The 18,496-nt window shown below is 46.2% G+C and overlaps 2 protein-coding genes across 4 annotated transcripts in view; one reads left to right on the top strand and one right to left on the bottom strand.

Annotated features, from left to right (window-relative positions):
* Window positions 1-18,496, top strand: part of LOC136658403 (uncharacterized) — a 125,692-nt gene that overhangs the window by 33,154 nt on the left and 74,042 nt on the right. The gene's annotated exons all lie outside the window — the stretch shown is intronic.
* ITGAE (integrin subunit alpha E) overlaps window positions 1-18,496 on the bottom strand; it is a 38,788-nt gene that overhangs the window by 15,414 nt on the left and 4,878 nt on the right. The window contains exons 5-15 of the mRNA XM_066636441.1: window positions 17,833-17,934; window positions 14,800-14,921; window positions 14,127-14,278; window positions 12,996-13,149; window positions 12,211-12,361; window positions 11,338-11,405; window positions 9,722-9,854; window positions 8,124-8,254; window positions 4,703-4,843; window positions 2,880-3,101; window positions 1,189-1,319 (exon numbers count right to left, since the gene is read on the bottom strand). Of these exons, the coding sequence (XP_066492538.1) occupies window positions 1,189-1,319; window positions 2,880-3,101; window positions 4,703-4,843; window positions 8,124-8,254; window positions 9,722-9,854; window positions 11,338-11,405; window positions 12,211-12,361; window positions 12,996-13,149; window positions 14,127-14,278; window positions 14,800-14,921; window positions 17,833-17,934 (1,507 nt within the window). The remainder of the gene's footprint in view (window positions 1-1,188; window positions 1,320-2,879; window positions 3,102-4,702; window positions 4,844-8,123; window positions 8,255-9,721; window positions 9,855-11,337; window positions 11,406-12,210; window positions 12,362-12,995; window positions 13,150-14,126; window positions 14,279-14,799; window positions 14,922-17,832; window positions 17,935-18,496) is intronic.

Genomic DNA, 18,496 nt, shown 5'->3' on the forward strand with positions numbered 1-18,496 from the left:
GCCCACACAAGGTGGCCTCCACTTCCGCCAATTCCTTTCTCTCTCTCGCTGAACTTTCCATGCCCCATCAGTTTTGGAGAGTCTCAAACCCTCAAAAGCAGAATTGGGGGCTAAAGCAGAGAGATGGGTGGAAAAGTCTCATTGCACAAGTGGACCTTCACCCACTGATAATGCCAGATTTTGAGAAGCCTTATGGCAAAAGCCTTCTGGGAAGCCCCCAATGGTGCACTGCTCCCCCTTTATTTGAGAGTAAACCCACTAAACTCAGTGAGACTTTGCCTCCTAGTAAACATGCATAGGCTCACATACTGTAAATATCTCAGAAAGGCAGGAGAGGCAGGTGCAACTTCACAATCGTACTCATGCCTGTAAATGCTTGCATAACTGCACATGGATCCCAAACACCAATGTACTTCCATCATCCTACATGTATTTATTTAAAAACATTTATATCCCACCTTTCCACCCAAATGTGTCTGCAGATGTTCTATAAGGAAAACCAGATCTGTTGTGTGTAGAAGTGTTCTTCTTGAGTAGATGTAGTGATAGAAGACGCTGTGTGCGACTTGAACCCGGGCCTGTGGCAGAACAGCTAGCGTCTGACACCTTATCTTTGGAATTACCAGGATAACTTACAGAGGGGGGACTGTTCTATATCAACCCACCACCACCATCCCCAACAGTGGCAGGAAAGGAAATTGCTGTGGCCTGAGAAGAAACAGATGATCTGGGAAATAATTAGAGGCCCTGCTAACTCTCTATATAGAACTCCTCTAGGCTTTGGCTCCCCAGTCTGAACAACTTGTTTGGTTGAGTAGCCATGTATGTGGCTGTGATTCACCTGCCTAATCTGATATCAGACCACAAGCTTTTCTTTGATCATATCTTCTGTCTCTGGCCCCATCAGCTTGCACCAGAACTGCGCCCACAGTTGCAGCCTGTCTCACAGCTTGGCCAAGACCTGGCACAGAGGCAAGTGTGTGCTCATGACAGAATGTAAAGTGGACAGGGAGCTTCAGAGGCTGGCAAATCGGGTGGAGGTTCTGGAAAACATCATATGTTGCTTTGAAGCTCTTACCCAGTATAATGTTTGACAACATGTTATTGGTTTCAAAAAGCTCAGATTCTGGTCCAGCAGCATTTTAGTCTGTTTCTGGAGAACAAAAAGAGAGTATCCTGCCTACCTACCGGAGCACAGTCAGGTTGCCTAATGATCCAACAATTATATCTGGGAGACCATCCTTGGTGAGGTCCAAACCACCAGCCATGGACCTTCCAAAATACACAAGTCCTGGGCCAATTTGAGCTGCTGTTATCCTCTGGAAGAAAAAAAGAGGCAAAACATAGATGTTTACCCTGCATAAGGTGTTCAAACTGTGCACTATGACAAAACAGCTAATGAGCCCTAAGAAATAAATCAAAGGCTCCAAGGAACCATGGCAGTATTTAGCATTTGTATAGCACTTACAGCAAAGTGCTTCACTCGTATCATCTTGACGTTGTCCTTCCAGTAAGGTTTTGAAGATCAAGCTACAAAATTATGATTAAAAACATGAGATGGCCCTTTATGAGTTTTATTTTTGTTATAAATAAAGTGCTGGGGGGGTCTGGAGCAAAACCATAGCACTGATAAAGAGCTAAAGCCCACCTAATCCCCCTGCCTTGGGTTTATTCCAGATCATGCCCACCCACTCACCCCAGTGTGCTATTTTAAACAAAACCAGAGCTCTTTAAGGGCCAGCTCACATATTTATCATAACATGTAGCTTGGCAGTGTGGTAATCATTCTCACCCCAAGACTGCAGATGAGTCTGAAGGAATCACTTTCTTAAAGTGATTGTGAACTCATGGCAGGGTTGAGAACTGATGAGTTCTTGTGAACTCATCGCAGCGTTGAGATTCAAACCTGGGACTTCTTCCTAATCTGACTCCTAGCCACTGTGCTGCAAGAACCTACTCTATTGAGAAGGCTGCCTGAGTGTCTCTGGATTATTTACTCCTCTGACAGTTGCCCCCTTCCAAACAGTTTCCACAGAGTAGTACATCCAGCTTTCTTCCAAAACAGAGAGTTGACACAGCAGAATTACTTTATATTTTTGAATCAGCTCTCAACCAATACAGAGCTAAGCAGTACTAAGCCCTTTATCACACCTGTGGCACAGCTGTCAGCCAGAGTCATGATAAGGAATTCCTTTCCCACCACTCTAATGAGCTCAGTTCACACAGCTGATGCAAGACAGAGCTGGTTGCTCAAAATGGAGTCAGTCTGAGCAGTCACTAGGGTTTACGTTACTGGGTGTGGGAGGTCAGAGTGTCACCCCCATGATGGACTTCCTCCCAGGCAGTGGGTGGGGCAATGCCCAAAGCTGTGGGTATAATGATGCACCATTGCCTGGCCCACTGGCTTTTTGGCTATAACTTTTGATAAAATAGAGATATTTCAATGTGGTTTGTTTCACTGCATTCTACATGAAATCAAGCATTGAATGATATATAACATGATGATATTATTCGAAAGTACCAAGATTTTAAAAATTTTGGCCAGTAGTGGTGTCACACCCACCCCATGTGTGTCATCCGGTGCAGCCTGCACCCCCCTAGTGACGCCACTGAACCCGAGGCCTTGCATTTTACCTATTCATTAGAGTATTAATGTGAAATATAGATTTTGAGACCTTTATTGGCATTAAATGTGAAATATAATTATTACTCTTTCAGAAACTAGCAGGTGGGATAAAACTTCCTGCCACCTCAGATATTTTTCTTTGGTACTGCTTTCCATCTTAATTCAGAGAAAAGAATGTTTGGGCAACAGTGGTTCTAGCTAATGTACTGCGCTCTCTCTCAGAGAGAGAGACCAGGTGCCAATGCTCCCCTACCTGGGAGAAGAAAAGTTGAACCCCATCCCTGTTGCCATTGTAGATGTAAACAGTGCCAAAGGAGCTGGGATTTGCTTGGTGATCCTCAAGAGGGGCTCCGACTGCAACATCCCCATAGCCATCCTGATTGATGTCTCCAATGCCAGTGACAGAGAACCCAAACCTGGCGAAAGCCAACGCGGGCTGGCCCCTTAAGTGTCCTACCAAAGCAAAAAGGTTTCTCTAGGAGAAGGGAAAAAGAGAAAAGATTCAGGCAAAGCACTTTGTTTTGCTGAAGTCACTGCAACATAAGCAGATTCTTTAATTGGAAAACTAAATTTAATTTAAGAAGACAACGTGATTAACAGGGAGCAAGAAAGGACTTAAGCCACATACCAGCTGCTATGAGCTGGGCAAAAGACAGAAAGGGAGGCTCACTGCAACCCTGGATGGCTCATTACAGAAGCTTCATCAAGGCCTGCTCTATGTGCACACCTCTGCTAAGTGGGAAAAGGGGTACCTTTACTGGTAGTTCTCCAGTAACAGGAGGAGGAGAGCAATTGCTGTATTCACCCTAGCATAATGTCTCCCAGTGACTGTCTGCAGGGCCAGCCAAAGTCTCCTCCCAGATTTCATGCACTTGAGGTGGCAAGTCCCTATTTTTGGTTTTGTTTTCTACCACCTTTGCTGAGATACTGAAGCCCCTCTTCTCCCCATTCTCCATTTTAAAAAGGCGGAGCATAAGAGGAAGTGCATGGAGGAGTTGCTCCTAGAGCATCTTCCACCACTCTCCTTTCTACCTCCCCACACTTCTTCAGTTCCTTAGGCTCTGGCTTTTTAAAATGGGAAGTGGGGGGAAGCAGCAAGCGCTAGGCCAGACCAGACCGGCAGGCAGGAGTTGGTAGAGGTGGCAGGGAGGCACTCATGGCATTTGCCATCTCCTACTAACCTATCTTTACCTGGTCCCATTACTTGGCTGGCCCTATTTGTTAGGCAGTCTCCCAGTAAATGCTATAGCCCAGAAGGCTCCTTTCCTGCACACTTCCTCTTCCACCCCATTCCCTTCTTTCCTTGCAAATTCAGGGTGTGCTGGAGGGAGGACAGCACTTTATGTTTGCTGGCATGCCACTGAGTAAGGGGCAGCTGGATCTGACACAGTGCCTCAGATATCAGAGAATCTTAGGCTGATCCCATTCTTAATGTTCCTAATGTTGCTTTGCTACCAGATGTCCATCTTGAAGCTCACCAGCAAAACAACTGAGGGCTAAATGATATAGAAATGGCCATAAATGCATAACATGGGCAGTTTGTGTACTCTTAAAAATAAAAAAGGAGCTGGGGGAGAACAAAATGGAAAGGAACAGCAGTGGGGGCGCTGGGGATTTCAGAACATTGCCTACACCCTGGTTTCATTCCCAACTGCACTCACACTCCTGGTACAAAGTTATAAGAAGAAAAAAACTTTAATTGAAAGCAAAGCAAATATTTTCCCCCCTCACTTTTCAAATAGTGAGTCAGGACAAGGCTCAATCAGGAGTGAAACTACAGCAGGGGTAAAATCCTAGAGCCTCCCCACCACAGTTACACTCCCTTTTTTGCCCACACCCTGGCCACAATTAAACACACACACACGTGCACACAGACACACCAGACCATGTTACACATTTAGGGTAAGGTAAGCTGGCCCTCTGAAGGGAGCTTCCTTCCATCATCTTTTGTTCCTCACTTTTTGCTGCTCCCTACCAGCTCCAGGTTGTTGTCTTGATATGGATTTGCAAACTCTGACCTCTTCCAAAACCAGAAAAGTTAATCAACACAGAAAGTTATGTAAACAGCAGACTCACCTCTTTATCCAAGTGATAAATGTAAACCTTTCCTTCCTCTCCAAGGATGTGAAAAAAGGGGGCTCCAACAAGCAGGTAATCTGTCAACCCATCTTGATCTATATCCAATGGGCAAAGTTCAGAGCCAAAGTAGGATCCAATCTGTTGCCCAAGAAAGAGATGTAAAGAATCCCCCAGGAAATAAGATGGAATTTCTGTTGAACTTACCACGCACTCCAGATGGAGAAATATCTTCTTTCTCTCCCTTTACAGAGTTACATTTCACTCTTGACAACTCACCATTTGAAATGACACTGTAGGATTTCCAGGATAATTTAAAACAGCACAATTGGTAAAAGCACTCTATGATTCTGAAACTTCAGCCATTGCTTACTCAGCATGTTGAAAATCTCACCTTTTTATTTTTTAAAAAGGTAAGTTTCTAGTCATAAGAACATAAGAACAGCCCCACTGGATCAGGCCATAGGCCCATCTAGTCCAGCTTCCTGTATCTCACAGCAGCCCCACCAAATGCCCCAGGGAGCACACCAGATAACAAGAGACCTCATCCTGGTGCCCTCCCTTGCATCTGGCATTCTGACATAACCCATTTCTAAAATCAGGAGGTTGCGCATACACATCATGGCTTGTACCCCATAATGGATTTTTCCTCCAGAAACTTGTCCAATCCCCTTTTAAAGGCGTCTAGGCTAGACGCCAGCACCACATCCTGTGGCAAGGAGTTCCACAGACCAACCACACGCTGAGTAAAGAAATATTTTCTTTTGTCTGTCCTAACCCGCCCAGCACTCAATTTTAGTGGATGTCCCCTGGTTCTGGTATTATGTGAGAGTGTAAAGAGCATCTCCCTATCCACTCTGTCCATCCCCTGCATAATTTTGTATGTCTCAGTCATGTCCCCCCTCAGGCGTCTCTTTTCTAGGCTGAAGAGGCCCAAACGCCGTAGCCTTTCCTCATAAGGAAGGTGCCCCAGCCCCGTAATCATCTTAGTCGCTCTCTTTTGCACCTTTTCCACTATGTCTTTTTTAAGATGCGGCGACCAGAACTGGACACAATACTCCAGTATTGTGTCCTTAAGGTTGCAATAGTCCTTAAGGTTGCAATGACAGGCGTGGAAGTCAGTGCCCAGTGTTCAATGAGGTCACAAAATTATGGTGGGGTAAAGAGTAATGACAAGGATTTCCAGTTCAGGAGAAGTGTGAATTGAATGTTCTGGCTTGCTCCTCAAGATTACCAGAATAAATTATGCAAAATATATGCATGATAGTACATATTGTACTGGTTGCATAATTCAATCTACTTTTGTGACATCTTGCTGCAAGATGTGTCTGTGCGTGTTTTTTTTTTTTCAAACTTGCAAGTGATAGGGACAGGGTGACCAGATACAATGGAGGACAGAATGCCTACACCTTTAACCATTGTATAGGAGAGGGAATTTCGGCAGGGGTGCAGTTTTTTAAATGTTTCCATGTTGAGCTGCACCTGCCAAAATTCCCTCTTCTATACAATGGTTAAAAGTATAGGTACTCTGTTTTTCTTTGTATCTCTTCACCCTGGATAGGGATCCAGGGCAGATATGGGTGCACTGACAGCCAGAAGGTGCAGGGGTTAAAGTGTTGGACTAGGACTGAAGAGACCCAGGTTTAAATCCCCTTTCAGCCATGTGTCAATCACCATCTCTCCGCCACACCTACCCCATATATAAGGTTGCCACTTCCATAGAGATGAGGCAGTCACCTCAAGCAGATGCCACAGGCCCCATCACTGTAGATGTCACACCAACCCACCTGCCACATAGGAATCCATATGCTGCCACCTCTTTTCTCTCTCTCTCTCTCTCTCCCCCCACCTTAGTGTGTTGCAGCACACTAGTAGAATGACAAACCAGCCGCTACAGCTCCCTGAATTTTAAAAACCAAAACTAATGGTGCAATCCAGGATTGCAGCTTAAGAGAAAGTGTGGTGGGTTGTAAAGTGGTGGGCTAGAGCCTATCCCCTCTTCTTTTTTCCACATCCAGGGAGTGGGAGGAAGAGGAGTAGTTGCAGCCATGCTAACAGGCTGCTGGGTAAGAGTGGGAAGCAATGCTACTGGGGGGGGCGCAAGCGGAGAGAAACAAATATGAGCCACGGTGCTGAAAGATCTCAGGCAGTGCCAGCAGGGCTTTGGCTGGTGTGGTTCATTGGGTTGTTGTGAGGATAAAATGGGAATGGGAAGAATCACGTACTTTGCCTTGAGCACCTAAGAGGAAGGGTGGGATATAGATGTAATAAACAAACAATATCTGAATATAGTGGTGTTCTGCCATTACTGCAGCTTCCCAAAGGTCTGTCTCCTGGGCGACACTGCCTGAGCACCTTTCTGTCAACATACACAGGATATTCCATATAACCCATTACAAAAAGCAGCAGCATCTTACTTATTGTACAACAGGCAGTAAAGAAGTATTGCATCACCTTCCAAGGACACACAGTGAAAGGCAGAGAAAAAAGACCGAAACACTTGTAAGTCCCATTTACAGGAGGCAAGACAGTGAGACTGATGGACTCATTGTGGTGCATCCATCCTTATACCTCGTGCACTGCCACATCCATTATTGTCAGGTGCATAGAACTGGGCAGCTCACACACTTACACACACACACATCCTGAGATGACTGGGCTGGCAACCTGGAGCTCTTCTCGGCGGATGTATTTTTTTACCCATAGTGCCCCCAACTGAGTTACTGTGTTGGGGTAAGAGAATTTTAGGGGAGATGTGTTTTAAATATAAGCCACTGTCTGACCCACAGAGGACCAGAGGTCACATCTGGGAGGTCCTTTGAGCCTCCCTGCAACGCAGAAGACCACACAGAGCTTTTCTGCAGGGACTTCTGATTTTCACAAAAACCAGAAGACCCTGTTAAAAAGCTCTTGTGGGAGACTGCCTGCAGTCATGTCCAAGGAGGTTCTTTGTGGGTGCACCCATAAGTCTCTCCTCCCCCCCTTGTGCAGTAGCAGTTTTTGATGGTGGAGGACTTGGATCAGGGTAACCTTTCCAGGCCAGATCCAAATTTGGCCTCTCCATGGTGCAGATTGTGGAAGGAAGGTCCAGAGCAAAGCAGAGATTAAGAGGCAGCAATTTCTCCCTACTACAAGGACAACTATGGGGCAAGCCACCAACTTCTGCGCTCAGCAGGCATCTCTGGTGGCTTGGCACTCATGAAGTGGCATCTACAAAAGTGGTACTTTGAAAAATGGTTCTTGCAGAAAAGGTTGACAGGCCCTGCTATAAAAGTTCCAAAAATACAATTAAATTGGCATACAAGGCTGGGCCTATATCTGTTCATTCTTGCATCAGGAAGACTGCCAATCTATAGGGAATGCCTTTGAATGGATAAGTAAAGAAGCAAAATCCAAGCCAAGCGTTGCACACACACTATACCTGTTCTCCTTGCAGGGTCTGCTTTAAGTGATCTCCCTCGAACACCATCACTCTTCCTGTCATGCAATGCCGGGGCGCCCCTGCCACAATCAATGTACCGTGTTCTGTGTTCACGGCACTCACGCTGTACCCTGGCAAGAACAGACCATAAACAGAGCTCACACGCAGTCAAGAAAAAAGAAACTTTCACAGAAAGGGCAATGCAATGGATACAAGGCCCCATAAAGCCTTTGGGGAGGTTCCGTGGATGAGTTTGTTGGCTCAGCTGTTTCACCAATTCTTTTAAGAAGGATATGGCTTTATTGTATCATGTTGTTGATGGGTTGGTTGTGTGTCTGTGCACATGAAGACATGTGCTTGTGAATGTGTGAGAGAGAGGGTGCACACATAAGAACATAAGAACAGCCCCACTGGATCAGGCCATAGGCCCATCTAGTCCAGCTTCCTGTATCTCACAGCGGCCCACCAAATGCCCCAGGGAGCACACCAAATAACAAGAGACCTCATTCTGGTGCCCTCCCTTGCATCTGGTATTCTGACATAGCCCATTTCTAAAATCAGGAGGTTGCCTATACACATCATGGCTTGTAACCCGTAATGGATTTTTCCTCCAGAAACTTGTCCAATTCCCTTTTAAAGGCGCCCAAGCCAGACACCATCACCACATCCTGTGGCAAGGAGTTCCACAGACCAACCACACACTGAGTAAAGAAATATTTTCTTTTGTCTGTTCTAACTCTCCCAACACTCAATTTTAGTGGATGTCCCCTGGTTCTGGTGTTATGTGAGAGTGTAAAGAGCATCTCTCTATCCACTCTGTCCATCCCCTGCATAATTTTGTATGTCTCAATCATGTCCCCCCTCAGGCATCTCTTTTCTAGGCTGAAGAGGCCCAAACGCCGTAGCCTTCCTCATAAGGAAGGTGCCCCAACCCAGTAATCATCTTAGTCGCTCTCTTTTGCACCTTTTCCATTTCCACTATGTCTTTTTTGAGATTCATTGTCACACAAGACAGTGAATGCAGGACTGATGTCCTAGATGGTACACCAAATACCCCTACCCAGTGGCCAAAGCCACTCTAGGTGTATGTATGCCCAGGGACAAATCAAACTGTGTGACCCCTTGCCATAACATCTTGAATCAGCCCTGATTGAAGTCAGACTTGACCCTGAAGGTAAGTCTACATTTTCTGCCCTCTTTTTTTTTTAATCTAAAGAGCAGGAAAAGGAGAGGAAAAGGAGCAATGAAGATGAACAGCCAGATAGAAACAGGTCCCCAGCCCACAGTATACTGCCTGAACGAGCGGCTCATCCATAAAGTGGGATATAAATTGTCAAAATGAACAAACCAACCAAGCCACACTAGATTTTTTCCAGCAGCTAAATCCTAATATGTGGCAAAATATGGCTCCAGCAGCCACAAAGATCTTAAGCAAATATACATGATCTTAGTATCCTCCTTCTGGCTGAGATATCCACTGAGCCGTTGCTTAGTATTCTCTGCTTGCAATTTGACTGTGCTGAATGCCAAAAACCATTCATTCAAAGCAAAGGCCAGTCATTCAGAGTTACAAGAAAATTATATGGACAGGCGCTTACCTAGATAGCTGTTTTTCACACCCGATGCTTCCATTGATTCATTTAAGAAAAATGCTGTCTTGTTTGCAATGCTATACAGAAGGATCCCTCCAGACCAGTCGAAAGCTCCCACAGCGCCAAACAGTATATGGTCCTGGATGAGTAATGATGAAGTGCAGGTTATGTCTGTGAATATCTACTAGTATCATGACTAAATATGGAACTTCCACGTACAGAGGTAGTCAGTCTTTGAGTACCAGGTGCTGAAGACACCTGCAGCGAGTCATGGACTCTTCACTCACAACAGGAGAGGAAACTGAATGCTTTCCACATGCGCTGCCTCCGACGTATTCTCGGCATCACCTGGCAGGACAAAGTTCCAAACAACACAGTCCTGGAACATGCTGGAATCCCTAGCATGTATGCGCTACTGAAACAGAGATGCCTGCATTGGCTCGGTCATGTCGTGAGAATGGATGATGGCCGGATCCCAAAGGATCTCCTCTATGGAGAACTCGTGCAAGGAAAGCACCCTACAGGTAGACCACAGCTGCGATACAAGGACATCTGCAAGAGGGATCTGAAGGCCTTAGGAGTGGACCTCAACAAGTGGGAAACCCTGGCCTCTGAGCGGCCCGCTTGGAGGCAGGCTGTGCAACATGGCCTTTCCCAGTTTGAAGAGACACTTGGCCAACAGTCTGAGGCTAAGAGGCAAAGAAGGAAGGCCCATAGCCAGGGAGACAGACCAGGGACAGACTGCACTTGCTCCCAGTGTGGAAGGGATTGTCACTCCCGAATCGGCCTTTTCAGCCACACTAGACGCTGTTCCAGAACCACCTTTCAGAGCGCGATACCATAGTCTTTCGAGACTGAAGGTTGCCAACTAATGCTGAAGACAAAACGACAGGGGATGTCTATCTCCATAATACCCTGCTTGTTCAGTGGCAAAACCAGGCAGGTCACTGAGTGTGGCCTAGAGGGACATTGGGCTGCGATCCTCGGTGCACTTACTTGAGAGTTGTCCCACAAATCAGTAAACGTGCATACGATTGGACAGTGGGTCTAAAGCCACTCTTGGGTCTTAAGGAGTGAATCCTACAAATTCTAAAGATTTCCAGCTGCACCATTGTAAGAGACAGATTCAGCAAATAGTAACGTGTGTGGATTTACAGAATCTGGCCCAAAGTTCGAGACTGGACAATAGATAACAAGAGAAACATAGTCAACAAAAGGGCACACTTTTCTGTGCATGTATAAAGTCTGAATAAGTCCCTAATTTGTTCAGAGAGCAAATGTAGGACTAGGGTGATCTCAGATGATAGCTCCGCTCATCCATGAATAAATGCATGGACTCGAGGACTTTGGACCAGTCAATATTTCTTACCCTAACCTCAGCACAGGGCTATTTCGAGGATAAAATGGGAGAAGAACTGTGTACACATAGCCCTGAATTCCTTAGAGGAAGGTCAGGATTTAAAATGTAATACATAGTTTCAAAGCTGGGAGGGGGCTTATTGAGAGATGTCTCCCATTGAGAGACGGTTTGCTTGCTGTTTGCTTCAAGGGGTGGGGTTTCCAGGAGTCTAGAGGTGATGCCTACAGCTGCCTAATTCTGAACCCAAAGAGAAAATACTCACATTATCCAGGAAGTGGACACTGAAGCCACTTTGGGCCAGTTCAAATTCCAAGATGTCTCCAGCTGTACCTGAAGATCAGACAAAGCCAGTGAGAAATTCCTTGGAAGGAGGCCAGAAAGAAAGGCAAGCCTGTCCACAACAGGGACTACAAGGTCACTGCAGGCAGCGCCTTGGCTGCAACAACATGCCATTGCCATTCCTATGCCCTGGATTCAAAAATGAAGAGGGGGAAACAGGGTAGAAGAGGAAGTGTGGAGGAGAGCGGAGCAGGGACGCAACACTGGAGATGGCAGGGCCATGAGAAGGGGATGCAGAGGGTAATGGGCACAGGGTCAAAGTGGGGCTCAGAAGCCGAAGGAGGGACCCAGAAGTTTCCTGGGATTTTATATTTTCCTATCTCACCTGGACTTTCTGCCCATGCAGGATACTGGGGGCGCTAGTGTGGGTGCAGTGCAGCCATATGCACCAGGCTGAGGAATGCATACATGACACTCCTTAACACAGTGTTAAATTTGGAAGGAAACTGGCCTGCTTCAGTAGCTCTTTGGCTTGTGAATCTGCTTACCATGAAGGAGTGTATAGGAGCTCAGGGACACAGCTGCGGGACTACATCAGCTGCAGAAGTAAGTTTTGGTAGGCACAGGAAACTTTCCATTCTAGTATGAACCTAAATATGATACAATTCCTTTTGAAGGCCCTGGGAGATAGTCTCAGAAGGAGGAGTGGTGGAGGCTATAGACGGCATGCTGTGGACTTAGGGGGGCAGAATTTGGCATGGCAAGGCCCCACACAAGGGAGACAGTATTTGTGTGCTGTGTCAGGTGCCAGGAGGCCTTGGACTAGCCCTGCCAAGGAGGCTTCCTCCTTCTTTACCTTCTAGGCCAATTATCTTGTGCTGTAATGTGGATAGCAGCACGTTTAAGGCTGAATAGTTGGTCACTCGAAAGAGGTGACTTTCGTCTGGATCGGAGGCGATCAGGCTTAGCTCCTGCAGTGCTTTTGTCTTGTTGAAAGCTGACCCAACCTGTAGGAAAATACCCAGTAAGTAATAATGGATCATTACACAGTGGAATTTACTTGCAACTAAGTAAACATACAGCACCATCCTATGCAAGTCTACTCAGAAGTAAGTTCTACTGTGTTCAAATGGGCTTTCTCCCAAAAAAGTGTGCATAGGACTTCACCCTTAGGAAACAGTCTAAGATTTATTCTCACATGAATGACACCAATCCAGGGGCGTCACTAGGGTTTGCATCACCCGATACGGGAGGCCAGCACATCACCCCCATGATGGACCTCCACCCATGTAGTGATGCACCGTTGCCCCGCCCCACTGGTTTTTGGGCTATAACTTTTGATGGAATAGAGATATTTCAATGTAGTTTGTTTCATTGCATTCTGCCTGAAATTACATATCGAATGATATATAACATGATGGTATTATTCGAAAATACCAAGATTTTAAAAATTTTGGCCAGTAGTGGTATCACATACATCCGTGTGCATCACCCGGTGCGGCCCACACACCCCACACCCTCCTAGCCACGACACTGCCCCAATCACTAGTCTTAATACCAGCTAAGTTATTCCACCCAAATGAGCATCGAGGACATATAGAAGATACCACATGCAATAGCCTTACAGAACATGGAGCTTACCCCAATGGCATAACGGTCGATGCCAACCATTTTTGCAGAATTAATCACCGTGTCTAAGTTCAAAGGGTCCAAGAAAATTTCCCCATCTGTCAGGACAATTATGAACTTGGCGGCGTTTATCTGGGATCCGTGGGTTTCGTTGAAGATGGAATCTCTGTTAAAAGCAGCAGAAGAAAGTTCAACTTGCAGGCTTTTTGATAATATCCCAGAAGCAGACTTCCACATGGCACAGAGCTTTTCTTCAAGTGTTTGGGCAAACAAACTTGAAACCACACAGTTCTGTTGATGTTTATGGAAGTGAATCTTTGCAGTTGTTGAGAGGAACATCAGTCTAAACATGCAGAGCAGCCAAAATAGAGTCATCATCAGCTACTCTCAACAGCAAATAATGGTACTGGGAGACAGAGATGATAGGACAACTGGGGATAGAATAAGAGAAGCATTAGGGCTGGGGAAGGCCAGAAAGGGAGGTTCTTCAATGCTGCCTATTAAGATAAATTGTATTTATCTAGGTAGGATGTTTGGTGGAAATAAAAAGGCTCAAGGAACCTCATCACAGTTGCATAAAGGAAGCAAACTGCCCCCTGGCCTCTGTTCCGGCAGCTTGCAAAACAGGCAGTTGAAAGTCCTGCAAACCAGTGGTTCCCAAAGTCACCACAGCTGCCCTTTACATTCACAGGGGCACCGGATGGCTTCTCCTTCCCGGTTCACAGGGCCAAGACCATGAAAGAATTGCATGCGATCTTGCACCATTCTTGCACAATCATGTCTTGGGATTAGATCATGAACATATGATGCTGCCTTATTCCAAGTCAGTGCAATGGTCCATTAGCCCAGTGCTGCTACACCAACTTACTGGGTCTCCCCAAGGTCTTTCCCAGCCTTACTGTCTAGTATTTGTTTAACTGGAGGTGCTGCAAAGGATTGAGCATGGGTTCTACTGCATGCAAAACCTAATGTCTGAGCTATGGCTCCTCCCAGTGTCCAGGCACTGGATCCGTGAACCCTTCAGGGACATTCATGACCCTGTACCTGAAGACCAGATAGGCAGGCCTGATGTGTAATGAGTACCTAACTCAGGACAGCAGTCTGCCTCTTCTGTTTTGGTAGTGCCTATAATATAAAACTCACAGAACATGTTTGATAGCAGATGCTGTTCGAGTCGCATTGCCCACTTGTCTCACAGCCTGAACCTTTTTCAAGGCAGAACTGGCATCCCCGCCATCCCGCAAGTCGAATTCCGTCTGAATTACAGTTCCGTATTGAACCAAGGCAAAAACACACTAAAATGAAAGGAAGCAGCATGAAACAGGATTAGGGAGTGGGGATGGGACATATCATTCTATACAGGCCCAATCCTATCCAGTATTCCATCACTGATGCAGCTGTGCCAATGGGGTGTGTACTACATCCTGTAGTGGGGCGCTGTTGTGGAGGCCTTCTCAAGGGAACATTTGTTCCCTTACCTCAAGGCTATGTTGTGGCTACATGGTCGCTGGAAAATTAGAGAGGATTGGGGCCTGAGGAATTTTGTGGTGGTAAGTGCCCCCTGACAGCAATTGGGTGAGCTGTTCTGATGTCACAGAGAGGAGGAGCAGGCAAAAGTGTCTCTGACTGAAAGGCTTATAGTTCTGGGAAGCTCGCCAGCCAAGATCCTAGTTTTGGGTAAGAAGGTTCCTAGCCTAAAGCTGCAAACGTATACATGCTTTCCTGAGAGTAAGTCCCATTGAACACAGTGGGACCTACTTCTGAGTAAACATGTGCTATAAGTTCCCCAATCCGTGGTGAAAGCAGAAGGAGTCACCTCAAAACACTTCTCGTAGAACATCTTCATCACATTATAAATGAAATCCTTGGCTTGTTCAAAGTCCTCTGGCTCAATGCTTCCAGACCCGTCTAAGACAATAGCAATTTCAGTCCGCAGATCTGTGGGGAGAATAGGAAGAGTAAGGAGTTTCCATTACCTGGGAATGAACATCTGTCCTTTCCAGACAGGCCCCAAATTGGTGTTGAAGCTCAAAACTGCCTTGATCACACTTCTCCTAGAAGCCCTGATCCCTAATCCCATATATTTGGGGGCCACTTTTGTTGCTCAGTAGCGAAAGAAGAGCATTCTCCACTCTATAGTTACATCTTAAGCTCTTGGTACAGTGATTGGAACTGGTTCTGTGGCTGAGCTCTGGCAAAACCAAGTAGTGCGCCCACCCCAGAGTTAAGGTAAATAATTATACAAAACAGAACTACTGTATTTAAAGCTTCAACACACTATTCAGAATCTTCCTTTAGAAATAAAATATCCATGAAATGCATTATGCACAACAAATGCACAACCATTAATAAACGAAAGAACTGTGGATTATTTCTGATGCAGGCAGAATGAAATACACATTTATCACTTTGTAAGCACATGCAGATAGAAATGTCAGTGTACAACTCTCATCCCCATTAAAAAAAATGGGGGGGGGGGGAAAGAGGCAATTGTGTGGCCAGGTGGTTGCTCCCAGGCAGCCTGCAGCCCAGTGCAATTGCTCCCCCTGCAGCTATGCCACTGGTGGCAATCCTCCTACCCCAACCCAAATTAAACCCTGCCCAATTGCTTTAGTGACTGCTTTGCAGGTCGAGCCCATCCATGAGACTGAGGGTGCAATCCTATCCATAGTTTTGTGGGAGTTAACAATGGTGCACAGATAAGCAAGGAATTCCAGCTCTCCAGGTTGTAGTCCTCACAGTGAAGAAAAATGCAGACACAGTAGTTTCCACCAACAAGTCTATTTACAAATATGTACAGCAGCAAAACGTCCACAGCAGTCTCACAGCAATGCAGTTCAGATAGGTGCAGAGCTAAGAAGAAGCCAAAATAATGTCCTGGTACTTTAGATTTTTTCCTTTGTACTTCAGTTAACCAATCAGGTTCAACATTACATCATTGCATTGCACCAGCTTTCAATGACTCAGCATAACTCAGCACTTTCAGCCTGATTACAGACATCTGTTAGGATCGGTGGCGTAGCAAAGGGGGTGAAGGGGGTAGCAAATGTACCAGGCTACAGCCCCTGGGAGGGCAACATCAGGGGCTGGGGGGCAACACCAGGGCAACAACGCCTACACAGGACTTGGACTATGGGGGGTGGGGCAACAGTCATTCACTGTTATTGCCCTGATAACAGGAGAGTGTAAGTCATGCACACAGCAATGGGCTACACTTTTGCCTGCCTCCAGCAGCAGGGAAGGGGGGTTGAGGAAGCCACACCTCGGCTGCCCTCGCTTGGGCAGGAAGGAGAGGTGAGGGGGTGCAGGGCAGGCTGCCTGCTTACCTGCCTGCCCTTGGCAGAGCTGGGAAGGGGGTCAAGGTGGTGAAAGCAGGCAGACACTGAGCAGGGAAAGTTCCCTGTGGGAAGAGCCGGCTCCACTTCGTCTAAGACCTTGGCAGGGCTAGGGGAAGCCTTTGCAGGATGCCTCACTGTTGAGTGTGTGCCGCAGCACCCCCTCCGCCTGAAAACCAACAGCAGACCCATCAAGGCCTGTGGGCACTGAGGTGAGGGAGCTTTCCCGGCAGGGCTGCCAACTGCCTCCACCTTGCTCAGAGGTGCAGAAGGACAGAAGGAGGGGGAGGTGCACCTCCACTACTGTAGCCACTGCTTCCCACACAAACTCACTTAGAACCAATCATAGGCATGTCTTCTCAGAAGTAAGTCCCATCATAGTCAATGGTGCTTACTCCCAGAAAAATGTGGATGGGATTGCAGTCTAAGCCTACTGGGGGCAAAAGTCTAAGTTCATTCCTATGCCTGTCTTCTCAGAAGTAAGTCCCATTATAGTCAATGAGGCTTACTCCCAGGTAAGTGTGGATAGGATTGTAGCCTCAGTCAGCCAGGCATGGCTTCCTCCCACCTGCCCACCCCAAGTCCTCCTCCCTCCCTGGGCACTGCAAGCCAGCAAGCGGGTGACTGCATTGCCACAGCCTCCCCTCTCCCCCACTAGCCAGCTGTGGGACTTGAGCTCTGCCTGCCAAACAAAACGGCTGCCTGGCACTGCAGAGGGGGGGCATCTCCAGAGCGTCTCTCATGTGGGCGCAGGGCTCACCTCAGTAGAGACTGAGTGTTGGGGGAGATGCTGGTGCTTGGGGGATATTGCAGATATTTTATTTCTTACTATTTTAATAAAGTGGGTATAAATTAAAAACCTGGAAGTGACGTCACTTCCAGGGCATCATTTTGTTCTCTGCACCAGGCAACAGAATCGTTAGCTACGCCATTGCTTAGGATGACCTTTAGTGAAGTGGTTCTCACACATTTAGCACCGGGACCCACTTTTTAGAATGAGAATCTGCCAGGACCCACTGGAAGTGATGTCCTAACCGGAAGTGACATCATCAAGCAGGACCGTTTTTAACAATGCTAGGCTGCAATCTTACCCACACTTACCCAGGAGTAAGTCCCATTTACTATCATAGTTAAAAGAATATACATAGTAGCTTGTTAAAAGTACAGGTCGGTAACATTTCCCCAAATGCAGTCACAGATCCTGGTAGCATCCAGTCTAATATATTAAAAATAAAATATTGAAATGAATGGGGACCCACCTGAAATTGGCTCACAACCCGCCTAGTGGGTCCCAACTCACACTCTGAGAAACACTGCTTTAGTACACTTTATGTTCAGGCCTGTAAATTCTGCTTCCATATCCTACTTCTGAGTAGACATGCATTGGGTTGTGCTATTATGTTTTGTCTCTCTCATTTCCAAGTCAGCAAGTACTCACAGACTTTCAAGTTTATCTAGCCCTTAAGGACGAAAAAGTCACTTTTTAAAAAGTGGCTTTTGATTATAGGACTTACCAGACTCATCTTCCTCCTCTTCCTCCTCTATATAATTGTTGTTATTGTTAGTGTTAAGGATTTTATACCCAGACTCAGAGGATTCTCCTGTAGAATCTTTTCCTTCAAGAGATAAAATAATGATAACTTCAAAAGTAATTAAGACCCCCTGGAGGGGATGAATCCATATCAAAACCAACATCTTATATTCTTATGTTCTTATCCAAGCTGAAGATGAGCCAAATGTGTGACTTTCTGCTTGAATAAAAACAGTTCACATGGGATTTTTCCAGAGGGATAGTTGTGTTATGCTCTATGGCAACAAAAACAATAAATACAATATCCAGATCTTGTCTTGTGAGATCTGCCTTGTGAGGATCAGAAGCAGAGTTAAAATAGGGAAAAAAAAAACCTGCATTTTGAACAAGAAAGCTACCAGCCCAGGATCTACTTAACAACAAAGAGATGCCTCTCAACTACCTTTTGAGACTTGTTCTCTCAAGAACTATAAGTCCTAGAGTTCCATTCTTTTTACTATCAAGAGGGGGCCACAAAATGTAACAGTGGACTAGTAAGCAGGAGGGAGGGACAAGCACCATAATCAGGGACATTGAGATCCCAAGTAGAGCAGAGGGGGCTTTTCTTGCTGACTGGATTTGCAGGCTCCAGAGTATATGAAAGTGAA

The sequence above is a fragment of the Tiliqua scincoides genome, chromosome 8, assembly GCF_035046505.1.
Source record: "Tiliqua scincoides isolate rTilSci1 chromosome 8, rTilSci1.hap2, whole genome shotgun sequence".
Lineage (NCBI taxonomy): Eukaryota > Metazoa > Chordata > Lepidosauria > Squamata > Scincidae > Tiliqua > Tiliqua scincoides.